This window comes from Thermobia domestica, chromosome 17 (assembly GCF_964235325.1).
Source record: "Thermobia domestica chromosome 17, izTheDome1.hap1.1, whole genome shotgun sequence".
NCBI lineage: Eukaryota > Metazoa > Arthropoda > Insecta > Zygentoma > Lepismatidae > Thermobia > Thermobia domestica.
This window is the reverse complement of record NC_137470.1, coordinates 128,354,036-128,378,980: the sequence shown is the minus strand read 5'-3', so window position 1 is coordinate 128,378,980 and position 24,945 is coordinate 128,354,036. Positions and strand designations below refer to the sequence as shown.

Here is a 24,945-nt window from a genome sequence, read left to right as displayed (position 1 = left end):
GAAGAAGAAGAAGACAGTATGGTGCTTCTTTGATGTGGCGATAAGTTATCCGATCCAAACCAGGAGCTGTATTACGCTTGCGATTCACGACAGACGAAATATCGTCAGTAGAGATAGGAGCGGTGAGAGGATTATTGTCGGGAAGACTATGAGTTTCACTCGGTTGTAAGTAAGGTGCTGATAGGTTCAAGATGTCCGTGGGATGCCTCCGGGCAAAGTCTGGTGAAAAAGGAGTGAATGTAGTTTGCAGGTGGTCGGCAAAAGCGTTGGCTTTATCTTCATCTGTTTGTAGCGGACAGTCATTAATAAGCAATGGATAAGGCGTCCTGGTAAGCTTGCCCGTCAGCAGATTAAAGCGTTTCCAGTACTTAGTTGGGTGCGAAGTTTCTGCCAAGGTGTTGCAAGTCTTGACCCAGGTCCGGAGTTTATATGCCTTAACATAGTTTCGGACTGTGCGTTGGAGTTTGCGATGATGCTGCAGTGCTTCCAAGTTCCCAGTGCGCTGAAACTCTCGGAAAAATGCGCGGGAGCGGTGTATAAGAGGTAGATAACTTGGTGGTAGGCGTGATTGGAACCGGGAGATTTCAGTGGTTGGTATATGAAGTTCGGACGCATGACGGATAGAGTAGGTGATATCAGAAATGCAATTATACAGAGCATCTTCTGTGGTAGGCGGCTCAAAATTGGCTAAATCGGCAGTGATTGTTGAGCGATAATGTTCCCATTTTGCTTGGTCAAAACGTGGGACACGCCGAGATTCTGGTAAGGTTCGAGGACTATGAGGCTGTGGTTGATCAATGTGAAGTTTGATGGGTAGATGATCGCTACCAATGGAATCTAGTACCTCGAGAGTACATCGTTGGGAAAGGTTGACAGATGAAATCACTACGTCTGGTGTGGTTTCAGTGATAGGTCGGGTAGGTTTAGGTATGTCAAAGATATGGCCTGTGGTATGACTGGTGATGAAGTTAAGGAAACGTTGTTTCTGGTTATCTGAACGGCTATGAATATTAATATCTGCCATAATGATATAATATTTAAAGTTATTAGAGATATACTGAAAAAAGGAGAGGGGGATTGGGTGTCCAGGGCGCACATATATGGTGGCTATAGTGACATAAAGGGAGTGAAAATAGAGGGTGATAATGAGGTGCTCCGGTATGTTATATAAGGCAGGGTGGTATTGGCGATGACTAATGGAAGGATGAAAGCTAAAAGCCATTCCCCCATTTGCTCGGCGTGCAGCTACCGTAGAATCACAACGTAGTAATGTATATCTAGGTATTTTAAAAGACATAGCTGGTGTGAGGTGAGTTTCGTTAATGAGGAAGGCTTGAATAGATTCTTCTAAGAGAAGCTGTTCGAAAAGAGTATAATGAGTAGCGAGGGATCGAATATTAACAAATAAGAGCGAAATACCCATGATTACGGTGCAGTAGAAGGGTTGGAAGTTTCTGCGGAGGTATGTTCTTCGAATGGAGTGACATGAAAATACACGTGTGGACCAGAGTAGGTAGCTTGAAAGAAACATTTAAAGATCAGGCGAGCAGAGTGATTGACCACCCCGAGAATGTGTTGTCGAAGAAAAGGATGAATGTTTTGCATTGCGATAGTGAAAAAAGATAGTAATTGTTGGAGAGTAATAGGTTCGTCGATAGCTGGTGGTGGTAGCGCTTGCTGAGTTGGCGGTAAAACAGGTCGCAAAGGAACCGTGAGTTCCGGGCTGAGAGGCTCAGCTGTAGGTTTCGCTTTGCATTGATAACTATACGTCGGATGCTGCTCTGGACATGTGGAGCATTTAGGTGGTTTAGCTAAGTTGGTGCATGCCTTAGTATCGTGGGCACCGCTACAGTATCCACATTTGCTAGGTTGCGTACATTTTGAAGTCGGGTGGGAATTGTACGCTTGACAGCGCTCGCATCGCAATGGTAAAGGTGGAGGTGATTTTGATGGCTCGACGCGATGCTTTCTTTTATAAATGAAAGCGCCATAAGTTAGCAAGTCATCGATGGTGGTTTCGGAATTAGTAAGGACTCGTACCATGTATGTGGCTCCATGGTCATTTTTAATACGTATGCACTTAAGTATAGAGTGCCCCTCTTGAGTGAGTTCTTCCTGAATCTCATCGTCTGTCAGGGAAGGATCCACCCCCCTAATGACAACTGAAAGAGCCGGGGGTCTTCGTGGAGGTGGTGCCTGTTTAAACGCCTTTGATTCAAGTCGCTTCATTTCAGCATGTTTGACAAAAATTTCGAAACTGCATTTGTTTCGTACAGTGGTTAAGAATGATGAATCGTATGACTTGAAGATTATCCCATTGCGTGTATGAACAATTTGAGCGACGGAGGCGCGTGGTAGATATTTTATGAGTTGTTGGAAAGCCAGCTTGATATTCTCAAATTTGGGATCAAAGTTGGTAAGCAGGAATGAATGAAGACGAGGTTTGGGAGAATCCAGTATTGTCGGAAATTCATTAGCGTCGTCGAGATTCATGGATGAAACAGACTGCTCGGATTCACTAACAGTATGATGACGCTTAGACGGTGGCTGAGTTGAAGAAGTGTGATGTTTGTCCGGTGTGCGTAATCGGGATCTACCAGAATTTTTGCCTTGGGAAACAGATGGATGCCTTCGGTCAGATTTAAGAGCGACCGAGCTCTAACCTATAACCTTAACATTCAAATCTTTGATTTATGGTTATTTGTGATTTCACGTTTATAACAAAGACAAATATTTTTAAAAGAGTGTAGTTTAAATAAATTACTTAAAGAAATATTTTTCACAAAGTTTATCCTTTTAAATTATTGTTCAAAGGCCTTTGCCTTTAGTAAGTCTCCTCCGAAATAAATGCAAATGCATTGTGCTGCAATCTTTGGAGCTCTTTTATAATACGCACATATGTTGGCGGCCCATCCTTTCGACAATGAGATCTCAGAAACTACAGGCTCTAGAAAGATGACGTTTTCACTGATCGATTGCAAATTTCATGTAGATTGTCCAGCTCTAATTGAATATTTAAAAAACATGGGCACTATTTCTTTATTACATTTTTACGGGTACATTGGAAGTGTTGAAATTAAAAAAAAAAAATTAAAGCATCACATCCCAAGCATTATACATTCCAACACCACACTGTTGTATATAGGGGTTGTATATGTCTCCGGCATTTGTTTCCTAGCCAAATAATAATGGAAAAGGAAGGATAACCATTTCTCCAGTCTAAGATGAACCTTTTTTGGGAGTGTTTTGCCCAATGAACACCATATATAACTGACATTATATTAATTTTGTATGTAATGTATTTGCTTATTACATACTGCATGCAAGAAGAAAGAAAACACTGGTCATACATGAATTAGAAACTCCAACCGGAAGTAGGCTCAAATCTTGCAAACGGTGCGAGATATTCAGAAAAATAACCGAAAAATCTTCCCTTTATGATACCCCTTGGCTATTTTCTAATCAATACGTCTTTAACTTGTGTCTGTAAAGAGACATGTACAGATGTTGTAAGGAATGATAAGGCGATTTATGCTCATATGCGAATAATGCGCTGTGTAGAGAGCGCAGGTTCAGCTAGTTTCTTGCAAAAATTCTTCAATTGAAGATTTATAATCGCCACTGATTTTCAATTTTGTCGATATTATCTTCAAATTCCACAGAAGGTGAAAGAAGAAGCTAAATCAGTAAAAGATGTTTCACCGGTTTCAGGCTTATTGCCACTGAAAAGCGACATTTCCTGAAGGATGTCTATATTATCAGGCTGAATTTCTTTAAGGAGTTAGTTTATACTTAAACTTACGTCTTCCCGAAAACTTTATTTAACGTCTAGTTTTAACGTACAGGTTTTGAACTAATTCTCTGCTGTGTAACGTCACAATATAACCATCAATGCTAATTTTATGAGGACAATTCTGACAGTGGGGTTTAGAATGTTACAACCTAGAGAACGCATCAAAAGTCAAAAAATTGCAAAATGACACACAGAATATATTAAAATGTGGCTAAACTCAGAAAGTGGCTATAGAAGTGAAAAGCATATGGCTAAAAAAGCCACTATTGGCTCTTTTGAAATAATGTGACTAACGACGTTCTCAAAATGGCCAGATCTAGTCACAAAGTGGCTAAATTGGCAACCCTAGTCGCAATACGAAGCAACTTACGCACAACATGCCATGGTACATGGGGTATGTGCCATTCACATTCCTCACATTCCAGTGAAGCATGTAAAAGTACCTTTCAAGTGTCAGAAATTCCTCGAAAGGCACGTACCTAGCGACACATGCTATGCATATGAAATGTACATTTCTCAAGTACCAGGTACGTAAACGATACATATGGAACTTAAATGGCACGTTCCTAGAATGTAGCTGGTTGGGTGGGTAGTAGTGCTTCCCAAGTTGATAGAGGTGCTGCCGAATGGTTTCTCCACTCACACTGAATCGTAGTCCCAGTTCCTCACATGTCTGGCCACTATCCGTCTCAATTGCTGCCTGAGGATCTTAATTTTGTACATGTGTTGGTCTTCCGGCACATGATGCGTCTCCGAGTGTTTCGCCAATGTCTTTAAACTTTCTAATCGACCGCAGCACTGTTCGTGTAGTCACGACACCTTCAACAAAGGCCTGGCGTATCTTCCGCCCCGCTGCAGTGGTGTTTGATCACAATTTGAACTCGTAGAGCATACACGCCCTTATGACGCTCTGTGGAGGTCCCATGTTCACTCTGCCCTTACGCAAGTTTACGGTGTAACTGAACTGCCACAACCCGGTAGTATGTTGGACATACTCATACCAACAACTGACTTTCACCTTATCTCAATTTACATTCAACTCTTGGTGTGACGGCCAATTGAACACAGACCATCAGAGACAGGGACAGAACTGTCTTGGTTTCCTTTATATGTTCTAAAATCTTCAAAATTTCTCTAGGAGTCAAAATTTTTATTTAGTCACTCATGAAACTTGAATTTCAATTAGTGAAATTCCATCAGCAAATGTCCCTTCTGTATAACTTTTAGGACTCTGGCCTGTTGAAGAAAATTAAACATCCAGACTAAAGAAATATGGATCATAAATTATGGACAAAAGATGCTATTTTCTTTAGCAGCAAACTGTACATCAGTGGCAATTTAAAAAAAATATATGGAAATTACGAATGTAACTAAGTCTAAACTTTCACAAAATCGGAGGTGAAAAATGAGATTTCCACAATATAATTAACATGTAGAAGAAATTATGACTCATATTTATCTCGGGCAATATTCAACCTTACACTTTGTTTATTTACATATTTGCTTGTATTTTTAAAGGAGGAAACCTAGTTTTAAGGCATAAAATATTTTTTTAAAAAGTGCTATTGAGTGACAAACACATTGCTTAAGCTTTTAAATTTCTTAAAATGCCGTCTTAACTAATTTAAAGACTTCTAAGGGGGCTTGTGACCCACGAAATTCCGTGGGTAACGTCTTGTCATTGTTTATACATCATGGAAGCAAAAACAATACAACATATTGAATAATTTGCAAAAATAAAATAGGTGTTCAACTTAAAGAGTTTAACCTTATCTGAGCTATAACATACAAACTGACAGTGTATAAGGTTACCTGTTCTATTTCTTTTGCTATAATAGAAATTACAAATTCAAGGAAGATGTAGATTAAGTTTCTTGTTTCTAATGAGTTGTCGCCAAACGTCCTCTTGAAAGAATTTACGACATTCCTGAAGCATTCGTTGATACGCATGTATTCCTGTAAGTAAAAATCAAAGAAATACACACAACTTGTGAAAGATATATGAGAACGGGGAAACAAACAGCGATATTGTATTGTCATCTCATAAAGCCCAAACTGTGACGAAAGAAATTTATCTATTGTTTGAAGTAAATAACGTAATATTTTGCTGAACAATCAAAGTCAATATTACATTTCTATGTTCTCTTCCATGCTTTTTAACGGGTGAAAGACAGAACAGTATGGTTTGTTATTCCCCTAATAGCATGTTGGTTTGCAGTAAGTCTTTCACTATATTTGATTTTAGCTTGCTACACTTTCCGTGCACTGTACACCTGCTGCAGGCTTTCTGACAGAGTTACCCGCAAATGTGGTAATTTGATTTTCACTTGCTAGATTTTACTTACCTCGGAGGCTTGCTGCAACTTTGTAGCAAGTGTGTCAGCTCTAGTTTCTATCAACAGATGGCACAAAAGTCTAATCTTAGAAATCTCCCCGCCAGGCCGGCATTTGTAGTAGGTGCGAAGTGTGTGAAGCATTAAAACAAGTGGATAATTAAGATAATTACGTACGTATCCAGTATGTAGAGATAATTTATATTTTAAATGTGTATTGTTTGACAAAGTCGTTGAGAAAAATATATTGTGTTTATGTTCGTATACAATAAATGTTCGGTTTGTAAAAGGCATACAAAATCTATCAATTTCTACAGCAGAATATGTCTTTATATGCGTAAAAACAAACTAAAAGAAACATCTCAATTATCTGACATAATTCGTAATTCCTACTGTTTATTTTCAGTTGTTACTATGAAGTGTACAATCAGGACACTTGCAGCAGACTTGCAATACAAGTATATACCTGCAGAAGACTTACTACACTCACTTGCTGAAGACTTGCTGTAGACTTGCAATGCAAACATATACTTGCAGAAGACTTACTACAAATTCACTGTAGACTTGCAGTGCAAGTGGTATCCTTGCAGAGACTTGCTTTCAACCTACACAAACTTGCTGCCAACGTGTTGTGCACTTGTAGTGCAAGTGATATGCTTGCAGAGACTTGCGTCAAACCTGCACTAACTTGCTGCCAACTTGCTGTGCACTTGCAGTGCAAGTGGAAACTTGCAGTAGGTTTGCTGTGTAGGTAAACCATTTGAAGAAACTTGCTTTGCAAACTTACCAAACACTTGCACTGCAGGCGTGCTAAGTTCGAAGAGCGTCAACTAGGAAGTTTGCATTAAACTTGCATCAAACTTGAAGATTTGCATCACAAGTCTGATGCAAGTTTGCCAGACTTAAATTGGAAATCTGCTGCAAGTTTGTTGCAAGTCATTTTTGCTATCTGGGTCACTTTCTCAGGGCCGGATTAAGGGCGAGCTTAGGCTGGTTATAGCCCCGGGCCACCAGGTGGACAGGGCCCTCTACACTGATCAAATTATCGACTGACTACCTGAAAAGAATCATGAAGGTACAATCATCATCATAAAATAAAATATGACCACAATATGAAATATATTCCCTTAATTTTCCTACTGTACACTCACAGAAATGTATTAGGTGAAGTCAGAAAGGACCGCATATTTTTTCTAGCCACGGGCCTCCAGATGAGCTATCCATCCCTGCACTTTCTGCACAGGTATTTGTGTCAACATATACAACTGTTTACTGGACCAATTATAATGTCCTTTGTACGGTCATTAATATGTTTCAATATAATATAAGCCAACATTTGAACTTATAAATCGATTATCACATTTAAGCCCTACTTGCTCTCTAAATTACTAAAGTTATCTCTATAGACATGAGATCAAATTACGAATAGCGCGGGGACAGTCGTTCAGTGCTAGAACGCTTATTTCTGGTGCGTGGGGTTCCTCGTTCGGTCTCGAGCTAAGTAAGTTTGAGGTGGACAACATCGTGTCCGTGAGTTTTCTCTGGGTACTCTCGTTTCCTCCCACATACAAACACCGTGTGTGTGGGATTTCTCGGGGTTATCCCGTTTCCTCCCACTTTCTTCATTCCACCATTTTCATTCATTTCTCATAATCCCCGTCTCCTTTAGCCTAACCGGCATAACCGTGGGACGTAAAACTCAAAGATTTCAAAGATTTTCGTTTCCTCCCACTTTCTCATTTCATCAATTTTACCATTAGAATTCACTTTCCTTAATCATCATCTCCCTTAGCCTAAAAAGAATAATCTTGGGACGTTAAAGTGAAATATTTCATTTCATTCCAAATTACGAATTCCACCACCCGATACAATGTGACGACGTATTTGCTTTTATTTCTATCAATTATCTTTCTTTAGCATGCATTTTAAATTGATATTTTAATAATGAATTCTATTGGTTTTATATTATACAGTGACTTCTCGACTTCAAAGAACTTGCTCGATGTGAACTGTGAAACCATCTCCTTTTGACATATATTCGGAATTCCACAATGTGGCAACGTCGCAGAGTAACTTGGAGCCATTAGCATTCTACGAATACAACAAGCAGTTGAATCGATTGCTACACTAGTAGGTGATCCTGGTGTTAATTAATATCAACTTTAGCTGCCATCTGTAAAGAATTGATATAATTATTTGATAGATTGACAGATCTAATCTATGGTTCTTTATGTTGCGACGTTGTCACATAGTGCAATTTGCGCCTCCAGACGAGTACTCAAAAGGTATATATATATATATATATATATATATATATATATATATATATATATATATATATATATATATATATATATATATATATATATTTGCTTTATTTTGACTTATAGAATAATGCTCTGTGGTCCGTGGGCGTCATTTTTAGAACAACCGATATATATAGAGGAAGGTTACCAAAGAGCACGCACTTAATATTCATTTTCAAATAGCTCTAAAAGTAATGAAGCAAAAATTATATAAATTGTACAAAATTTTAATTGAAGTTTAGGCTACATTGTAAGAAATAGAAAAGTTTACTACTAGATGTAGAAATGGAGATATACGTTAAAAAGTTAAAAAACTCAAATGCGTACTCTTAAGGACCAGTGTCCCAAAGAGTGCGTTTTGCGGTCCCTAAGAGGGCGCACTCAACACCTATCATACTTGAAACCTAAACCCCTTAGTAAACTTTAATTTATCCTAAGGTTTGCTTCCAATTGTTCGCATACAGGCAATTCTAAACTATTTTGCTTCCAACAATTTCTTCATTACACTTCCATGTGGTTTTAAAAAATTTATTATGAACGTACACGAAATTTAAAACATTAGAGAAAATCTTCGTTTAGTTTCACCCACAAATTATGATTTTTGTGAGTAAAATTAATGATGATTTTTTAAATTCTTAGTTCGTGGTTTCATTACATTATTCCACCAACTGGAAAAAAATCCTGAACAACACCTTTAGTGTATGTCTTTTTTAATTCTTAGATTGTGGTTTCATTACAATCGTAATCGAAGCCATATTTTACTCAGAATTTTCCTCCAGAACACTTCCAGAATCTTTATTTTGATCATTTTCTCACTACTTAGGACGACATCATCATACCATGAAAGGCAATGGCAAACTACCATGGACCAAAGGCCTACCTTCGGGCAGAACACCACATCATCATTGTAATTTAAGAAATTTTGTGAATTTAAAATACTTCTTATATGTGATTTACAGTTGGTGCTTGAATCGAAGACAAACAATTACAAATAATTCTACAATCCATTCAAACATCATATTACACTCCGAGAGTAACTGATGAGAATAACCATAGTCTGTAATATGAATGCCGCTACCCACACACGCTATCAAAGAAATTCTCCCAAAGAGTACGTGCGCGTTCTTTGGTAACTCACTAACGCGCACTCTTTGGGAAACAGCAGTCAACTCGAGTAAAATTCATCCACGCGGCTGCATATGCAAGACCCCCGAAACAAAGCCATGGTAAACAATTCTATCTGCATTCATGTTTCCTACCATGCAACAAGAGTACTGTAGTTAGCTGCTATATCAGAATAATTTCTTAACTAAGAGTATTAAAATATTACATCAAGAATTCAAAAAAGTTATTTTTAGCTGTATTTTCTGTTTGCAGCGATCCGTTAACTTCCCTTTTCTTCGTATCAACTCTCACACAAAGACGCATCAAACAGCGTAGCAATAACAATTCTGTGTGTTACCACTTCAGCGTAATTGGCACTGCGCGCTCTTAGGGCGTGCGTACTCTTTGGTAACCCTCCTCTATATATATATATATATATATATATATATATATATATAGAGAGAGAGAGAGAGAGAGAGAGATAGATAGATACATAGATAGATAGATAGATAGATAGATAGATAGATAGATAGATAGATAGATAGATAGATAGATAGATAGATAGATAGATAGATAGATGCTGAATCTCAGCTTCAAATCTTGTAACCCTAGTAAGTCAAATCATGGCCAATGGAAATTATACAACTCACCTTCCAAGGTATATCATAAACAAATGTTCTATTTTTTAAACTATCATAAAAACTGAACACATAATGCATAGTAGAACTAGATAGATTTTTACTCGGGTAAACTAACGAAGATCCATCACTTTCAAAAAAAAAAAAAAAAAGTGATTCAGGTGAAACGGATATAAATTACCTCTAATAAACGTAATATGTTAACGTTATTGGATTGAATTGTTCACTTTTGTACAGTTTTATCAATATTGCAGAGAAATAACATAGTACGAGTTTCAGGGTAACGAAAAAGATCAAGTTGAAGTTTGAAAATCTACAAATTCCATTTCTATATTATAATCAAGAATTTTAGTCTTTTCGATATGTTTAGGGTCTAGAAATTATTATTCACCTATAGCCTTTGTATATTCAGTTATACAGAATAGACAAGGTACCCGAATTGACTGTGTGTAATATTTCACTGTATTAAAAATAAAGGAAAGAAGTATTCTCTATGATCGTACTACACTTCTCATAGATATAATTATGACCAAAATGGAGTATGAGCAAGAATAAAGTCGTATTTTTCAATTGTTTCAATGAAGAAATTGAAGGTGAAGATATTGTTGAAAAATCCCTATCTTCGTTTCCTATGTCAGATCGCGAAGATAATGTGGATTCTGTGTGTAGTGATGTGGATGTACGTGTAACTGTTGCCAACGTAGATGAAGGGAGTGACTCAGAAGAAAACTTGAATTCAGAAAAGGAGGATGATGTCAGTATTCTACAAGATCCATTTTATTTAGTAAAGACAAAACTATTCTCTGATATCAATCCTTAATTTCAACAAAGAAAGATATAAGAACATATAAAGGCAAAGCCATTGTAACGAAGCTCCCTTGACCAGTAAGAGAAATTAAAATTTGAAGGATAAATTGAGTGTTGGCAAGCATTTTTACAGATCAAATCGTACAAAAAATAAAAAAAAAATAGAAATAAATAAACAAATGTCGATTACACAAATACCAAGACACGTAGTGTTCACGATAAGTTTGCGCGTAAGCGAGATTTAAGGAAAACTGATCTGGTAAAAATACATGCCTATAATTTCTGTTTCTATTTAGCAGAAGTGTGCCAATCGAGCGCATACCTGCTACGCACTTTGAGATTAGAATAAATACGAAGATTGAGAAATATTGCGAAACTTGCAAACTTCGGGCATACCTTGTCAGCAAGTGTGATTCTGTTTAAATATCTCTATAAAGTTGTTACAATTTCAACAACTTCAGATAAGAAGGTTTTTTGAATACTTACAATAGAAATTAAGAAACGTTTTGGTGTTCCTAAGAAGTAAACACTTCAATACATCTGTAGCGAAAATAACTAAATAAAATATGTTTAAAGTAGCAATTTATGATCAGTTATTCACACATTAAGCGAATCCCCATACTGCGTGTGCTTCAGTGTAAAACTCGATATAAAACCATGGCCAAGCTTTAGATAAAGAGGGAATAATCTACTTGTGACAGCAAGATTTATCACCATGACGTATCGCTAGGAATAGTCACAAGTGGTTGTTATACAAGATTTTCGCGCTTTCACCAGCTCAAACGTGTAGCCCTAACTCTTCTGATTACAGCCCTATGATCTGAATGAAGCCTTTGAGACTCTCCATCTTGAGTTTATGTGTGTCTCATATGCCAGATTCTGGAGTCGCCTCGAGACAGGTATGGATGATGAGGTCTTTTTTTTTAGTTATTTCTCTTTTCATTGTTGTAGTATTTATGTCAATGTTCCATGTTTGCAACACATTTTGTTTCTACTTATGCATTCCTTGTCACTTCTCACCAGCAACTGTCAAATTTAAGTCTAACGCTCTGTAAAGGTGAAAATGAACCCAACAAACGAATAAATGCAAAGTTTTGTTGTTTCATAGTGGGCAATGGCTGCTGGACATGGTTTGCCTTTTATTAGATTTTAACTTTATGTTTTATTGCATGCTAAATGGTTTTAGTGTATCGTTTTTGCTTAATAAATAAATATGTTGTATATAACAAATTAAATATTTGAATATTTGGTCACAAAGCAAATGTTTTTACATAATAGCTATTTCACACTTACCAGTATTGTGAAATCTCTGAAAAATGTTATTACTTTGTTAATCATAGTAAGCAAGTTGCTCACAAGAGGAATTACAAGGACATTATGAATTCCAAACCCATTCCTCTGGATTGCATCCACTTCAGAAAGATCACACAGCTCAGAGATCGCCTTCAGGATAGGGAAAAGGAACTCAGTCACTGATTCTAAGAAGAAACATAAGCAGTATTATTTTGGTGCAAATTACTATATAATATTTCATACTAAAGTTGAAAAGTTCTGATTGAGATGGACAAAAGTAAATTATACGGAGCAAGAAATTTAGTTTTGTACTCTGAAGAAGTAAATAGTATGACAGAGACCTCTCATCGTAAGTTCTTGTGTTAATGCCTGCAGTCAGTGGCGTATTTAGGGGGGCTTCCGGGATTAAGCCCCCCGAATTCTTACTATATTAAAGTATATGAAATATCAGGCAAAGCCCCCCCCCCCGAAAGTTAACAAAGCCACTCCCGAAACAAAATCGTAAATACGCCACTGTTTGCAGTTATACTAGAAAGTTAAATTTGGACAAAAACGTGATTTGTAACGCAAAGCATTTGTTAGAAGCTTTAAATGGATACCAATAAATTTACCGTTTCATGAAAATGTTATTCATACAAAAGGCTTAGAGAAATAAATTTCATTCATTATTTATATTTTACCTGCGTTCGAAAATTATAATTAATTCAAAAGCTTTTCAACTTAAGGTAAGCGATCATGGTCTTACATTTCTAAAACACTATATATTGAGCGTACATGAATGCAAATTGTTATGAACATTATTTCTAAAACCGCAGAAAATGTAAGATATATGTATATACACAACTAAAAATGAGAAGAGGGCTCCTCATTCAACCTCAAATCATGTCAGTTTGTGGTCTATAACATTGTATCTGTAGTTACTCTCGAGGTTCTCCCTTGTCCTCTCAAATTATAATTTCACTAATTTATCACAATCATTGACTTTAGTTATTCTTTTGTCTTCATTAATCTGATGGTCACAATTATGTATGCTGCATTTAAAAATAATAAGATGAGCAAGGACCAACGGGATTTAATAAAGAAATAGTCTTCAAAGCCAATAGCTTCAGCAAGTTTAATAACAATAAATGTATTAACGAGGCAACATATGTGTTTATTTTTATGTTTATATGTGTATTGGTAAGTTCTGCGAAGCCATTGTTTAGAAGGAAAACAAATAAATAATAACAATCCTTCAAAGATTAGCGCCATGACTCACGATTCGCATTGTGAACCTCAACACGATTTTTACCATCAGAAACTTTGAGCACGATACATATTTATTTGGTTTTCTTTGGTTAAGAAACCACGAACTTCTGTTCCAGTTGCGTTATATTTTGTTTCCTTATTGCAAATTTGGCTTAGTAGAGAATTTCATAGCAAAAGCTTGAATACGAATTGAATTTTAATACCACAATCGCTAGCCAAGATGGCACCTCCACTTACAAGTCTCCTTTTGTTTACTCTTTGAAATCAACATGGTCATACAGAATATTTTGAGTTCAGTTTTCAGAAATTTCAGAGGGAAACTTCTTATATTGGTTCATTTGTAATGGCAGTATTGTTAAAAGAATGCGCAGAGAATCTTATTAAATAAGGTTGATTAATTGAAACCATTTGTTTATTTATGCTATGAACGAGTTCCCGAAATAGTTAGGTGTCCTTAAAGCGATATTAACAAATGTGATGTCAAGACAAAATGCTGAATAATGTTCAATGAACTACCAATATATATAGTCCTCGTGGCACTGGAACGTTGACGAGAAATTCTCTCATTAAATGTATGCACAGAAAAAGTTTATATTGTTTACACTATAATATATTTCATAATGTTCCGAACATTCATCCAGCGATACTTAACATTTTATTTGCGACTTGTCTATATTATGTGTTCTACTTTGGGGCCACGTGTGTTATTCCATGAAATAACTTACATAAATAAAACTATTTTGAAAACTTTTGGTTGTTCAAAAAACGCACCGGTTTTGTTACATCAAATTATGAACTTTAGTTTTTCAAAACACACTAACAAACTCCATAAACATGTTCATCACACATTTCTGTTTCAGGTATGGTGAATGACTTCGGACTATCTCGTCTACTACATAGGCATGCATTAACTCTATCCGATTAATTTGGGCAAACAGCCACATTGTCACGAACCACCGCAACGCTTTCCTCGGAACGACCACTACGACGACGTCCAGGACCTTTAATGTTCACTGTTGAACCTGTTTCAATTAACTTTTTCATAAGTCTACGAACTGTTGATTCATTCGGTGCCTCATTTCGCCTTGGAAGGAGCGAACTCGCCTAACAGTTTCTGCATAACATCCTCCGTTCTGATTAAAAGCTTTTACAGTTAGCACACGTTGCGGTATAGTAATCTGCTCCGTGGCTAGACACAGACTGGCGAAATGCGAGAAATTCAAACTAAGGCGACAGTCGGAATATTTGTGGGTAGAGCAACAACAAAAATAAACAATGTCGGCAACGGAGAAAGAAAAATTTGCCAGACGATCCGAAACCGGCGCGGTTTTTGGAATCTCGTAATTGATACAGAAATTTATTATACAGTTGGTGGCAGGGATTTCGACGTCGCTCTTGTGAAACATTTCGACCATGTTACAAGTGGTGGTCTAAAACACATAGTAGTCATGCTAATAAAACCTTTAAGTATATTGAGCTCTCATATAAATAAGTCTTCGGGAAGTAGTCTTTCGAACAGATACTGAATGTCTGATTGGCGGTCACTTTAGGCTAGCGCCAGCTAGGCGCCTTCCCACCATATTCCAAGTACGATATACATTGTTTATGTCCAAATACTTAGCAGAATAGGCCACAAGGATTATATGGTGGTTTATTAGCTAAAATAAATAACTCGGGCGTGCGAAATGTGCACCTTCTTTACCGACATAATAGAAATATCAGATGTGAGAACTGTAAGAAGAGTGCAAAACCTGTCGGGTTTCTCAATCACCTGAACATCCTTAGGCATTATCACGAAAAGACTACTATTTGTGACAGAGAGTACTAAATTTTCTTAATACCATCGTCCTTTGTCTACTTCGATTCTATGGCATTTTCTAACACAACCGAAGACGTTTTCAGTTATGAGCAACTAGCTATGCTATATTAAGAAACATATCTATAAACAATTGCATATAAAAACAAGCATAACAAATTTTAAATTTTTATTCCAGTTCCAAGTACCTAAGATATGAGATTATAGGTCCAAAAAAGAGCCATTTAAATAACACTGGGAATTTCTTCATCGCCCCTTGAGACCTCCTAAAAACTAAAAATATCCCCCCAAAAAGATTATATTATGTTAACTTTAACAGTTTTCCGGAAACATAAAGTAAAGTAATAAGAATGAAGGGAACATTGACATCTTTGTAAGTTTTAAGATGAAACGCAATCTCGCACAATCTTAACATAAATACCTGAATCACCAGGAAAATGAAATTTGTTTAGATGCACTACAACAGTATGACAGAAAATAAGAATAACTTCTATCTAGTTAAATGATAAGTGATAGTATGCTTTTCATATTGTTCTCTCAAAACAGACACGCTAATGCAGAGCATCTACCAATTTTCGAATACAATGTAGGTAGTTAACACTTAGTTTTCGCAATGGCACCCGCAATTGTAACCACAATCGGATTTGCCTTCGATTGTATTAAATACAACAAGGGTAGCCTTAATTTCAAAGCTATAGACCAGAAAAAATAAGTTCCACTTTTACTAATGAAGATAAACGGATATCATATGAACGAAAAATATAAACGAAGATGAGATTTACATAGATTCAAGGGACAGTCATGACTGGTGTAAGTCTCCAAAGTACGTGGAAGAACAAGGGTATGTGGAGAGCTTAAATGAATACACAGAGCCAGATAGGAGCAACAACATATTCAAGAACTTAAAACATAATGTTCTTTTATAAATTCGTATTTTGAATAAAATGGGAGGAAGTCATTATATGATTAAAAAATGTGTCACTCCTTCGTTCAAATTATTAAAGTTTTAAGGCTTGACTCTATCATTGACGTTAATGAATCTGTCAGAAATTTTTCCAATTGTAATTAGATAATTAGATAAATTTCAAAGGATTTATTCTCTTCTAAACTAACATTCATGTGTTTTATTATCAAATAGAAGATTAATCCTTAATTATTCACCTCAAGATTGCTGATGCATTTTAACCCTCGAAAGCAAGTTATAGTTAAAGTGGCTCGTAGGAATTCGAAATATCTGTTGCAAAAATATTCATGTTCCATTTACATTCTTTTTTTAAATGTGTACGTTTTATCTGTTTCGCCTTAAAGAAAAACCTAGAACTTTGAGTCAGTACTTAAAATAGTATCCTAAAACTGCAATACTTTCAATATTTGATTAGAGAAACCCAGCAAAAGGCCCTGCATACTTTCTTTTTTGTAAAACAGACATATTGCTGATAGCTTATCACTTTACTAAACATGATGGAAATTTTGATATTCCAATCAGAGTAAAATATGATAATAAGAGACGGGACTGAAAAGTAAGGTTGCAATGACTACTATTCATTCAAAAATATGTGTTTTTGACAAAATTTCTACCACAACGTATTTAGTGATATTCTTTTTTTTTTTTTTTTTTTTTTTTTTTGACAGAATTGCCACCATTGTCCAAACGCAAGTTATTTTACACTACTAGGTTCTGTATCTTACAGTCACAGCATTCTACCAAAGTCTGCTTGAACCACATTACAACTTCAATCTTGAGCTCTTCACCGTCTTGGAAGTGTTCAGCAAAATGTCTCCATAAACGAGAACAAGTTGTTTCTGGCTATATATTGTACGCTCACCCTGTACTCGAGAAAGCTTATGACGGAGTGCTTTTTACATTAAGCGGGTTCTCAATCGGCGTATAAAGACCTAGAGATGCCCTGATGTGAGATCTTCGATGGTATCAAACTCGCATATATTGAATCGATCTGCCATATTGGAAGAGGATAAACAGGCGTTTTTCACGTAAGACTACATAGTAATTAATGTCTGTTTTATTGTTGAGCATCTGTGCTCCTAAGAAAAATTGTACGACAAAAGAAAATAACTTTTTTTGGAATTTTATCGTATATCAAAAATAAGTCATTTGCTTTCTTCTTTTACCCTGTAACAATCAATAATATAACGTGGTTGTGTACTTGTTATAACATTGGGTGAAAAAACGCATTGTATTTGCAGTGTCAAAATGCTCGTAAAGACTACTACCTAGAGAATTGTCAAACTTTTATGAAGTTTGCTTATTTATTGAACTATATGTTTTTGAGTTGTTGCAAACTTGTCAAAATTATGAAACGTACAAGTTTTCTGTGACACCTCTTCAAGGCAGCTGTTTTGTTGTAGAGAAAGTAGTCCTACTTTGCCTACTTTAAAAATTGCTAATGATTGCTATTACTGTATAAAATTATCCTCACTCACTGTTAAAAGGAACAATAAGCCTATCTCTCATACAAGTTGCACGTTATTTATCGATATTCTGTATAAAAAAGTATATTTGTAAATGGGTTCAGGTTCACTTTAGTAGATGGTCCTACCAAATTGAAAATTTATATTTCGTATATAGTATATATATATATATATATATATATATATATATATATATATATATATATATATATATATATTTGTTTTGGCGGAATTTATTAGTTAAAAATCACCGGCGCTACAATTTACCTTTAAAATTGTAATTTCCGATTTAGTGTCGTAAAGCGTAGAACAGATAACGTAAAGAGTTGTAGCATTTGGTATTGTTCAAAATCTACCGTAATTTTTAGGCACTTGTTCCAAGTTTACCTTCCGCAGATTTTACTCGTATTAACTTCCACTTCGCTTACACCTGCAGCGCAGAAAAACTTTACAAGTAGTACAATATACAGCAGAGGTGTAGATAACTAGCCCACTATATGTGCACTATTAGTAAATGTAGTATTTTCTAAAAGGTGCAATGATCGAATGTTTACTAATTGGCTCCTTTCGCAAGGTTATTTTGAAGTTTATGCATTTCTCACATACAGCGTTGTCTATAGTTTTGTATTACAAATTAGAGAGCTCCCAACTGGGGGTCCTGACCATTATTTATGTATGATTCCCACCATTATTTCTATGCTGACTGAAACTTGTGGAATACACCATCTTGGGAGAGGATATCTCGAATCGAACGCTACAACCGAGAGCACGCTCGAATCAACACTGCAACATAGGGAAGGGTATCTGCAGGTCTTTATATTATCTTAATGATTACAATACACTCCACATAGCAAGCGTGAGAGGGAAGTGGAAGCTGACAACGAAAACTAGAATATCAGATTTACTCATTAAAATATTACTTTCCTACCAACGAGAGTTCTAATATTACTTTACAGATGCACCTTATATATGCAGTAATACTGTTTTCTGAATTTATTTGCATCCTAATATAAATTTGTTACGTCTCTTATTTTCCCCTGTATCGGCAGAGCGCTATTTCAAATACTTGCACATAAATATGGAGAGGTTATAACGTTACATTTTCTTATGAGTACTAATGTTAATGTTGTTTGGTTAAACGCCTTTCATTTACACTTAAATGATAAAAAATAAAACATACCTGAATCCAGTAAATTATTTATGATGAATAAAAGTTTCCAACAAAATTTCAAATTTGATTTGTTAATTGTAACCATGTCTTTTGCTAAAATGCATATGATCTTCAGACAGTTGGAGGCGAGAGCATTGGACAAGTATGGTAGAAGTTCGCTAAAAGGGAAAAAAAAATAAATAAAAGGCTCTATCTATTACACCTTGGCAAAGGACACATGACATACTGAATAGACCATTTATCATAAAACTCCCTTGTAATTTTTAAACTAATAAATCAAAACAATTAAATTGCCTATGATGCAAATATTTACAAGAGGACATCGTTTAAAGTACTCCTGAACGCCAAGAGATTAATAGAGTTGCCAACACAAAATTGAGTTATATTTTTATGAACCTACCTCAGATAATTAGACCTACTATCTGGCTTAAACCTCCTGACGTTTAAGGTGTGCCCTCTCTTTTACAATACCCACTGAAACCTAAGAGGGGTTGTCTAATACTCGATGATTAGGAGAAATATTATTAGCAATTAAAAATATCATTGTTAAGAGAATGTTAGTGTATGTTTAAAAGAGAAAAAATCGTTTCTAAATAATTAGAGGACAAAAGCATGATTCTACGTAATACAGTGGTTCATGATTTTCTTGTAAGATTATTTCTTCGTATACAAGTCAATCTAAACCAGAGTTTATCCTTTCACCTTCTTGGTTTGAAGCGTTTACTCCGTTCTCCCATCTGTGTTTCACGAAGGAAACATTTCACGTTACACTTGTACACGAAAGAAAATGAAATCTGACAACATCGCTCTTACGCGTCATTGGCTTCCTTCAAACATTAGGAAGTTTGAGCCGGACAATATCTGCGTAACATCATGAAAGAAGTAGATTTTTTTAGAAACAAGCATCTCGCGAATTTAAGTGTTTCGTGCGCGCACTCGGGTAATCCGCAAAGTTAAAAGGCCATTCGATATTTTTTCACTTTCTTCTGAAACAAAGTCAAAACAGTGCTTAAGATGTGAGTGTGAAAAATGAATAAATCAATTCACTCCAAATTAATTTAATTTTTCATTTCTGTGATCATATTCACAAACAGATTTGAGTAAAGTAATTGTTTAAATATGTGTCGATTAACGTAATAGATACTTCACATGTATTGTATTTATGATCATTATGATGATTTGTTTAGTTGTGTTACTTAGTTTAACCAGGGGCTGATTAAGGCTTTGGGGGCCCTGGAGCCGACTATTTCAAGGAGGCCTTATGTTACGAATAGTTCCAGCGCATAAATTTTCTCAAATAGCTCACTCTCTCACAAAATACGTACCTTGAAAACTCTAGAAGAAGAAGACAACTTTAGCGATACCGCAAGCGTAACGAGCGAGAAAAAACTATACATGGGTCTGAAGCCTATAACATAATATGTTTATTGCTATATATTAGTATTAAAAACAAGGATTTCTGGGGGCCCTCTGATCCGGGGGACCTCGGATCCTGGGCTTCATTGGCTCCGCTCTTAATCCGCTCCTGAGTTTAGCGCAGTGCAGTGGAACATCATCCCGCAAACTTAGACAATAGGTACTTAGTTTAAATTTATGTAAGCCTTGTAACCTCCATCTCCGGGGCTTTTAGCATAGGAAAATTAAGCCAAAAATGGCTCGAAACGGGAAAAAAATATTAGAAAGCAAATTTTCATTTTAATACATTCTATGGATTCCCCTGATACTCCGCAGAAAAATCTCAAAAAATCCCACGTGGGCAACCACCTGAAATTACGTCATTAATATAGTGGCCACGCAACTACGACTACTCATGCTTATGCGGTAATATCTCACCACAGAACTGAGGGACAAACTTCGTTCTAGTGCCAAATTAAAGATAAAGCATTTTTTAAGTGATTTAAGCTAATATCGTTCTTGCGTGTTGCCGCCATTTTCAAATATGGCGGTTATTATCTTAAAAATTAATTTTCTTCGTTTCATTTATTTGTTTTATAGTAGATTACTATGAAATTACCAGATATACGGAAACACATCTCGAAGTAAACGTTATAGAGTTGAGTCTTACCTTTCTAAAGATACCAATATTATTTCTGTATCTTAACAATTAAGCGAAATAATCCATTTTTGTAGCGCAAGATATTGAATATCAGCACTTAAATCACGGTAAATATATGCAATACTTTTAATGACGAAAAACTTTTGGAAAGCTAATTTGCATTTTAATAATGTTTTTGTGCGTCTGTTACTCCATAAACACCTACCAAAAATAGAAATGGGCAGTGGCATGACATATCATCAATATGGCGGCCAAACGACTGCGATAAAACTCTTTCTACATAAATTTAAACATGAATTTTTTATATTTTAATTCGGTTCAGTTTGCTCTAAATATATTTTATTTTCATGAGTAAATAAATATGACTGTAAATTCAGAAATATTGAAAGACAATATCCAGTACACTGTTGTCGGTTCACTTTGTCCACGCGCAGTCTTTGTTTCAGCAGCAGTCTCACCGTTCAATTCGCATTCATTGCCAGTTTGTGAATCAACTTCAAGTGTAAGTAAACTCTCTTACATCTTGTGCTACGACTTCATCGGTATCGTGTTGCTTTAAATGGCATTTTCTTTCAGAATGAATATCAAAAATCCCGGAAATTTGGAAGAACGTGAAGATTTAGTGAAAAAGTGTGTTTTTTGTGGTAAAAGACTAGAATGTCTTCCAAGTATAAATGTTAAAAGAGGTTTACAGACCATAAAAGATGTCAGCTTAAGCGTAATGATGGAATTGGTACCAAGATCAAGGATTTCGAACAGTTAGAGGTTCATATTAAGTGCAGGAAGGACTACACACGTTATCTTGATCAAGTACCTGGACAGAAACCAACCATTTGTGACCCGATGATAATTTTAAGAAATAAAGTTTCAGAATTTGATTTTAAGTTGTGTTGTTTGTACTGTGGAAAGAAAATTGACAAAAAAGCTGCAAGAAAACACCCAGGTCGATACTCACGAATATGCCAAGTTGAAACACTTGAGAAAATATCCACTATACGTTCTGTATGCGAGAAGAGAAATGATGAATGGGGGGAAATTGTGAAAAGCCGGATCGACGCAGAATTTGATCTTGTAGCTGTCGAGGCACAATATCATAAAAATTGTGATTCTTTGTTTGCTCAAATAACTTCGAGTTTGCCAAGCTGTTCATCTAAGCAGATACCCGGAAAACCATGCGATAAATCCAAGACTGAAGCATTCAACAAACTTTACAACTTTCTTGACCACAATGACAACTGCCAGTATTTTATGTCAGATCTCTTGCAGAAGATGAAAGATTTAGATGAATTGGATCCACGTACACCAAAAAGTATTTAAAGGAATTGTTAATTAATCATTACGGTGATGCAATTGTATTGTCACCTTGCATAAAGATTTTTGGGTATGTTCTTTGTTTTCGTTCTGTAGCATCTCGTATTCTGACCGATAAGTGGTACTCTGAAAGAAGAAGAAACATCGAGGAGGAAATGAAGCGAATCTTGGATGCCGCTAGCATTATCATTCAAGAGGAAGTTCGGTCTCAAGTGTATGATTACTCTTCATATCCCACTTCCAATGTCATATCTAATGGAGGTTCAAATCAAACAGGAGAGCTGCTTTACTACCTTCTTTCTGTTATAATGAAACCTGTGAAAGGAAAAGCTAGTGTAAGACAAATTCTCACTGTTGGGCACTCTATCACAGTGCATCCGCACCTTCTCGATCTTTTGTGTCGGCGATTCAGGTAGGCATCGGCATTTTTCTTCACAAGCGATTTCGCTCAAGGTATTTGATCGATCTCTTCCATAATTTGGGTATTTCCATTTCCTACAATGAGGTTTGCAAGTATGAAGCTTCTATTGTTTCTGAACATCACACGAAGTAAATGAGGAAGGTTTCTTGCAATTTGTTTCTGATAACGCCGATCACAATACTCGAACTATAGATGGCCATGGTACTATGAGCAAAATAAATGACGCGTCTCTTTATTTTGAAGTTTTTTGAAAATATCTCTGGTTTCTTTATATGTTCGAAATTTCGGAAGGTTTCCCCAGCAGGAAACGTTAATAACAAACCAGTTTTTAATATTTGTGTTACATATTAGCTTAAAATAAAGAAATTAGAAGCAAAAAAACGTTAAATCGACCGAAATTACGAGAATTACCAACTCTGCTAAAGTGGAAAATTTTCAAGAACGCGAGGGAATTCTGCAGTTCAACACGAAGCAACGACATCTACATCAGTGAGAGAAATGTGGATTAGATCTACAAACGAAACTTTTAACGAAACATTTCTAATATGTCTTGTTACGTGTATTATCTGCAAACTCCAAATATATGAATCTATGCCAAGTATTAACGTATAGAAAGAGCAAATAGTTGAAATTACCTATGGAAAAGCACGAATTGGTAGCACGATCGTAATGAAAAATCACCTTCACCATAGAACAGGTTTAATTGACGCAAGAAAACGAATAGCTCAGTTAGTTAAAGCAACAAGCCTGTAAACCTCAGGTTGCTAGTTCAAACCCCTATAGAAGTACAATTGTCACTATTTTACTATGGTTATTTTATTTATTTTTTTATTTGGTAAAGAATCAAATTGTAACATATGTGTAAAACTCATGACAATACCAAATAAGAAAAAAGTGTCGTTGTCGCACTTGCGTTAGTGTCCCAATTTTTTTTTTTTTTTTTGCAAACAGTTTCGTAGTTATTTTTCCTGTGCTCACTGCTCACAATATGCTCGCTGGTGTATAACGAATGTTTTCCAGTAAACGTTAATTGTAATTTGGAGAATTTTATAAAGTTTCACAATGTTTATCATTAAATAGTCTTCTATCTTTTTGTTTGGAGATTTTGATAACAGATTTACCTATGAAATGTTTAATTTTCCTTATATATATTTAATTACGGGAAAGTTGTACAATGTATTTGTTTTAAATTGAAATTGTTTTGAATTTACCACATGAGGTAAGTAGCCCGAGGGAGGAGAACTGAAGTAGCTGATATTCTACGTAAAAGAAACCTATTGTAGAATGATGATGCTTCTTACCTTCAGCACATAATCTTTACGTTAGAGAGTCAGATGGAGAAAAATCCTGGTTTTTCCGCCCCTATGACTACCCATCTTAAACCTCTAAATACCATGGTTCGTCTTACACAATTTCGGTGCTCCAAAGACATTCATATAATAATAATAATAATAATAATAATAATAATAATAATAATAATAATAATAATATTATTATTATTATTATTATTATTATTATTAATAATAATAATAATAATAATAATAATAATAATAATAATCCTGAATATGCCATCCTTACCTAACGTAGTAACCTTAGACATCTTACTTTAAAATGGTTTCTTTAGTAATAATTTGAGCAACCATGTGGGAGGCGGCACGTCGTTTTTTGCTCCTCTCATTTCAGTACCCTCCCAACAGACAAGGACAACGTTACTGACAAACAGGGACAACGTTACGTAATTTCTGATAAGCAGGGCAGACAAAATGAATAAGAAATACATTTAGAGCATCCTCTCCCCTTCTTGATTGGAATATCACGTAACATTTTTCATTCTTTCGAAGATGGCCCTGTGCGGTTAGGGGTAGGTAACTAAAAAGATACCTAATACATAGCACCCCTTGATTGTAATATTAGCGCTTCTTTATTTGTTCGAGGGAGCTCCTACACAACCAAGGCTGACAAAAGGAATAGGAAAAGTGTCTATTGATTCTAGTGGCTGATCCAGCACGGACTCCTGGAAGGGGGTGCAGTGAAGTGAAGGATTCTTTTGATGATGTGAAGCTGTCACAAATTACCACTTAACTAAATTAAACATAATAGTGTGGTTAACCGGAACCCAGTCAGTTCAAATTGATGTAAAAGTTTAATTTTTTACTTCATATTAAAGTTTTGGTTCCAAATGACAATTTCAGTCCGAGTGGTCAATGATCAAATCTCG

The 24,945-nt window shown here is 35.7% G+C and overlaps 1 protein-coding gene across 1 annotated transcript in view; it reads right to left on the bottom strand.

Annotated features, from left to right (window-relative positions):
* Nucleotides 1–24,945, bottom strand: part of LOC145674172 (condensin-2 complex subunit G2-like) — a 165,313-nt gene that overhangs the window by 22,100 nt on the left and 118,268 nt on the right. Inside the window, exons 16-18 of the mRNA XM_081744004.1 lie at nt 18,949–19,097; nt 12,275–12,459; nt 5,606–5,749 (exon numbers count right to left, since the gene is read on the bottom strand). Of these exons, the coding sequence (XP_081600130.1) occupies nt 5,606–5,749; nt 12,275–12,459; nt 18,949–19,097 (478 nt within the window). The remainder of the gene's footprint in view (nt 1–5,605; nt 5,750–12,274; nt 12,460–18,948; nt 19,098–24,945) is intronic.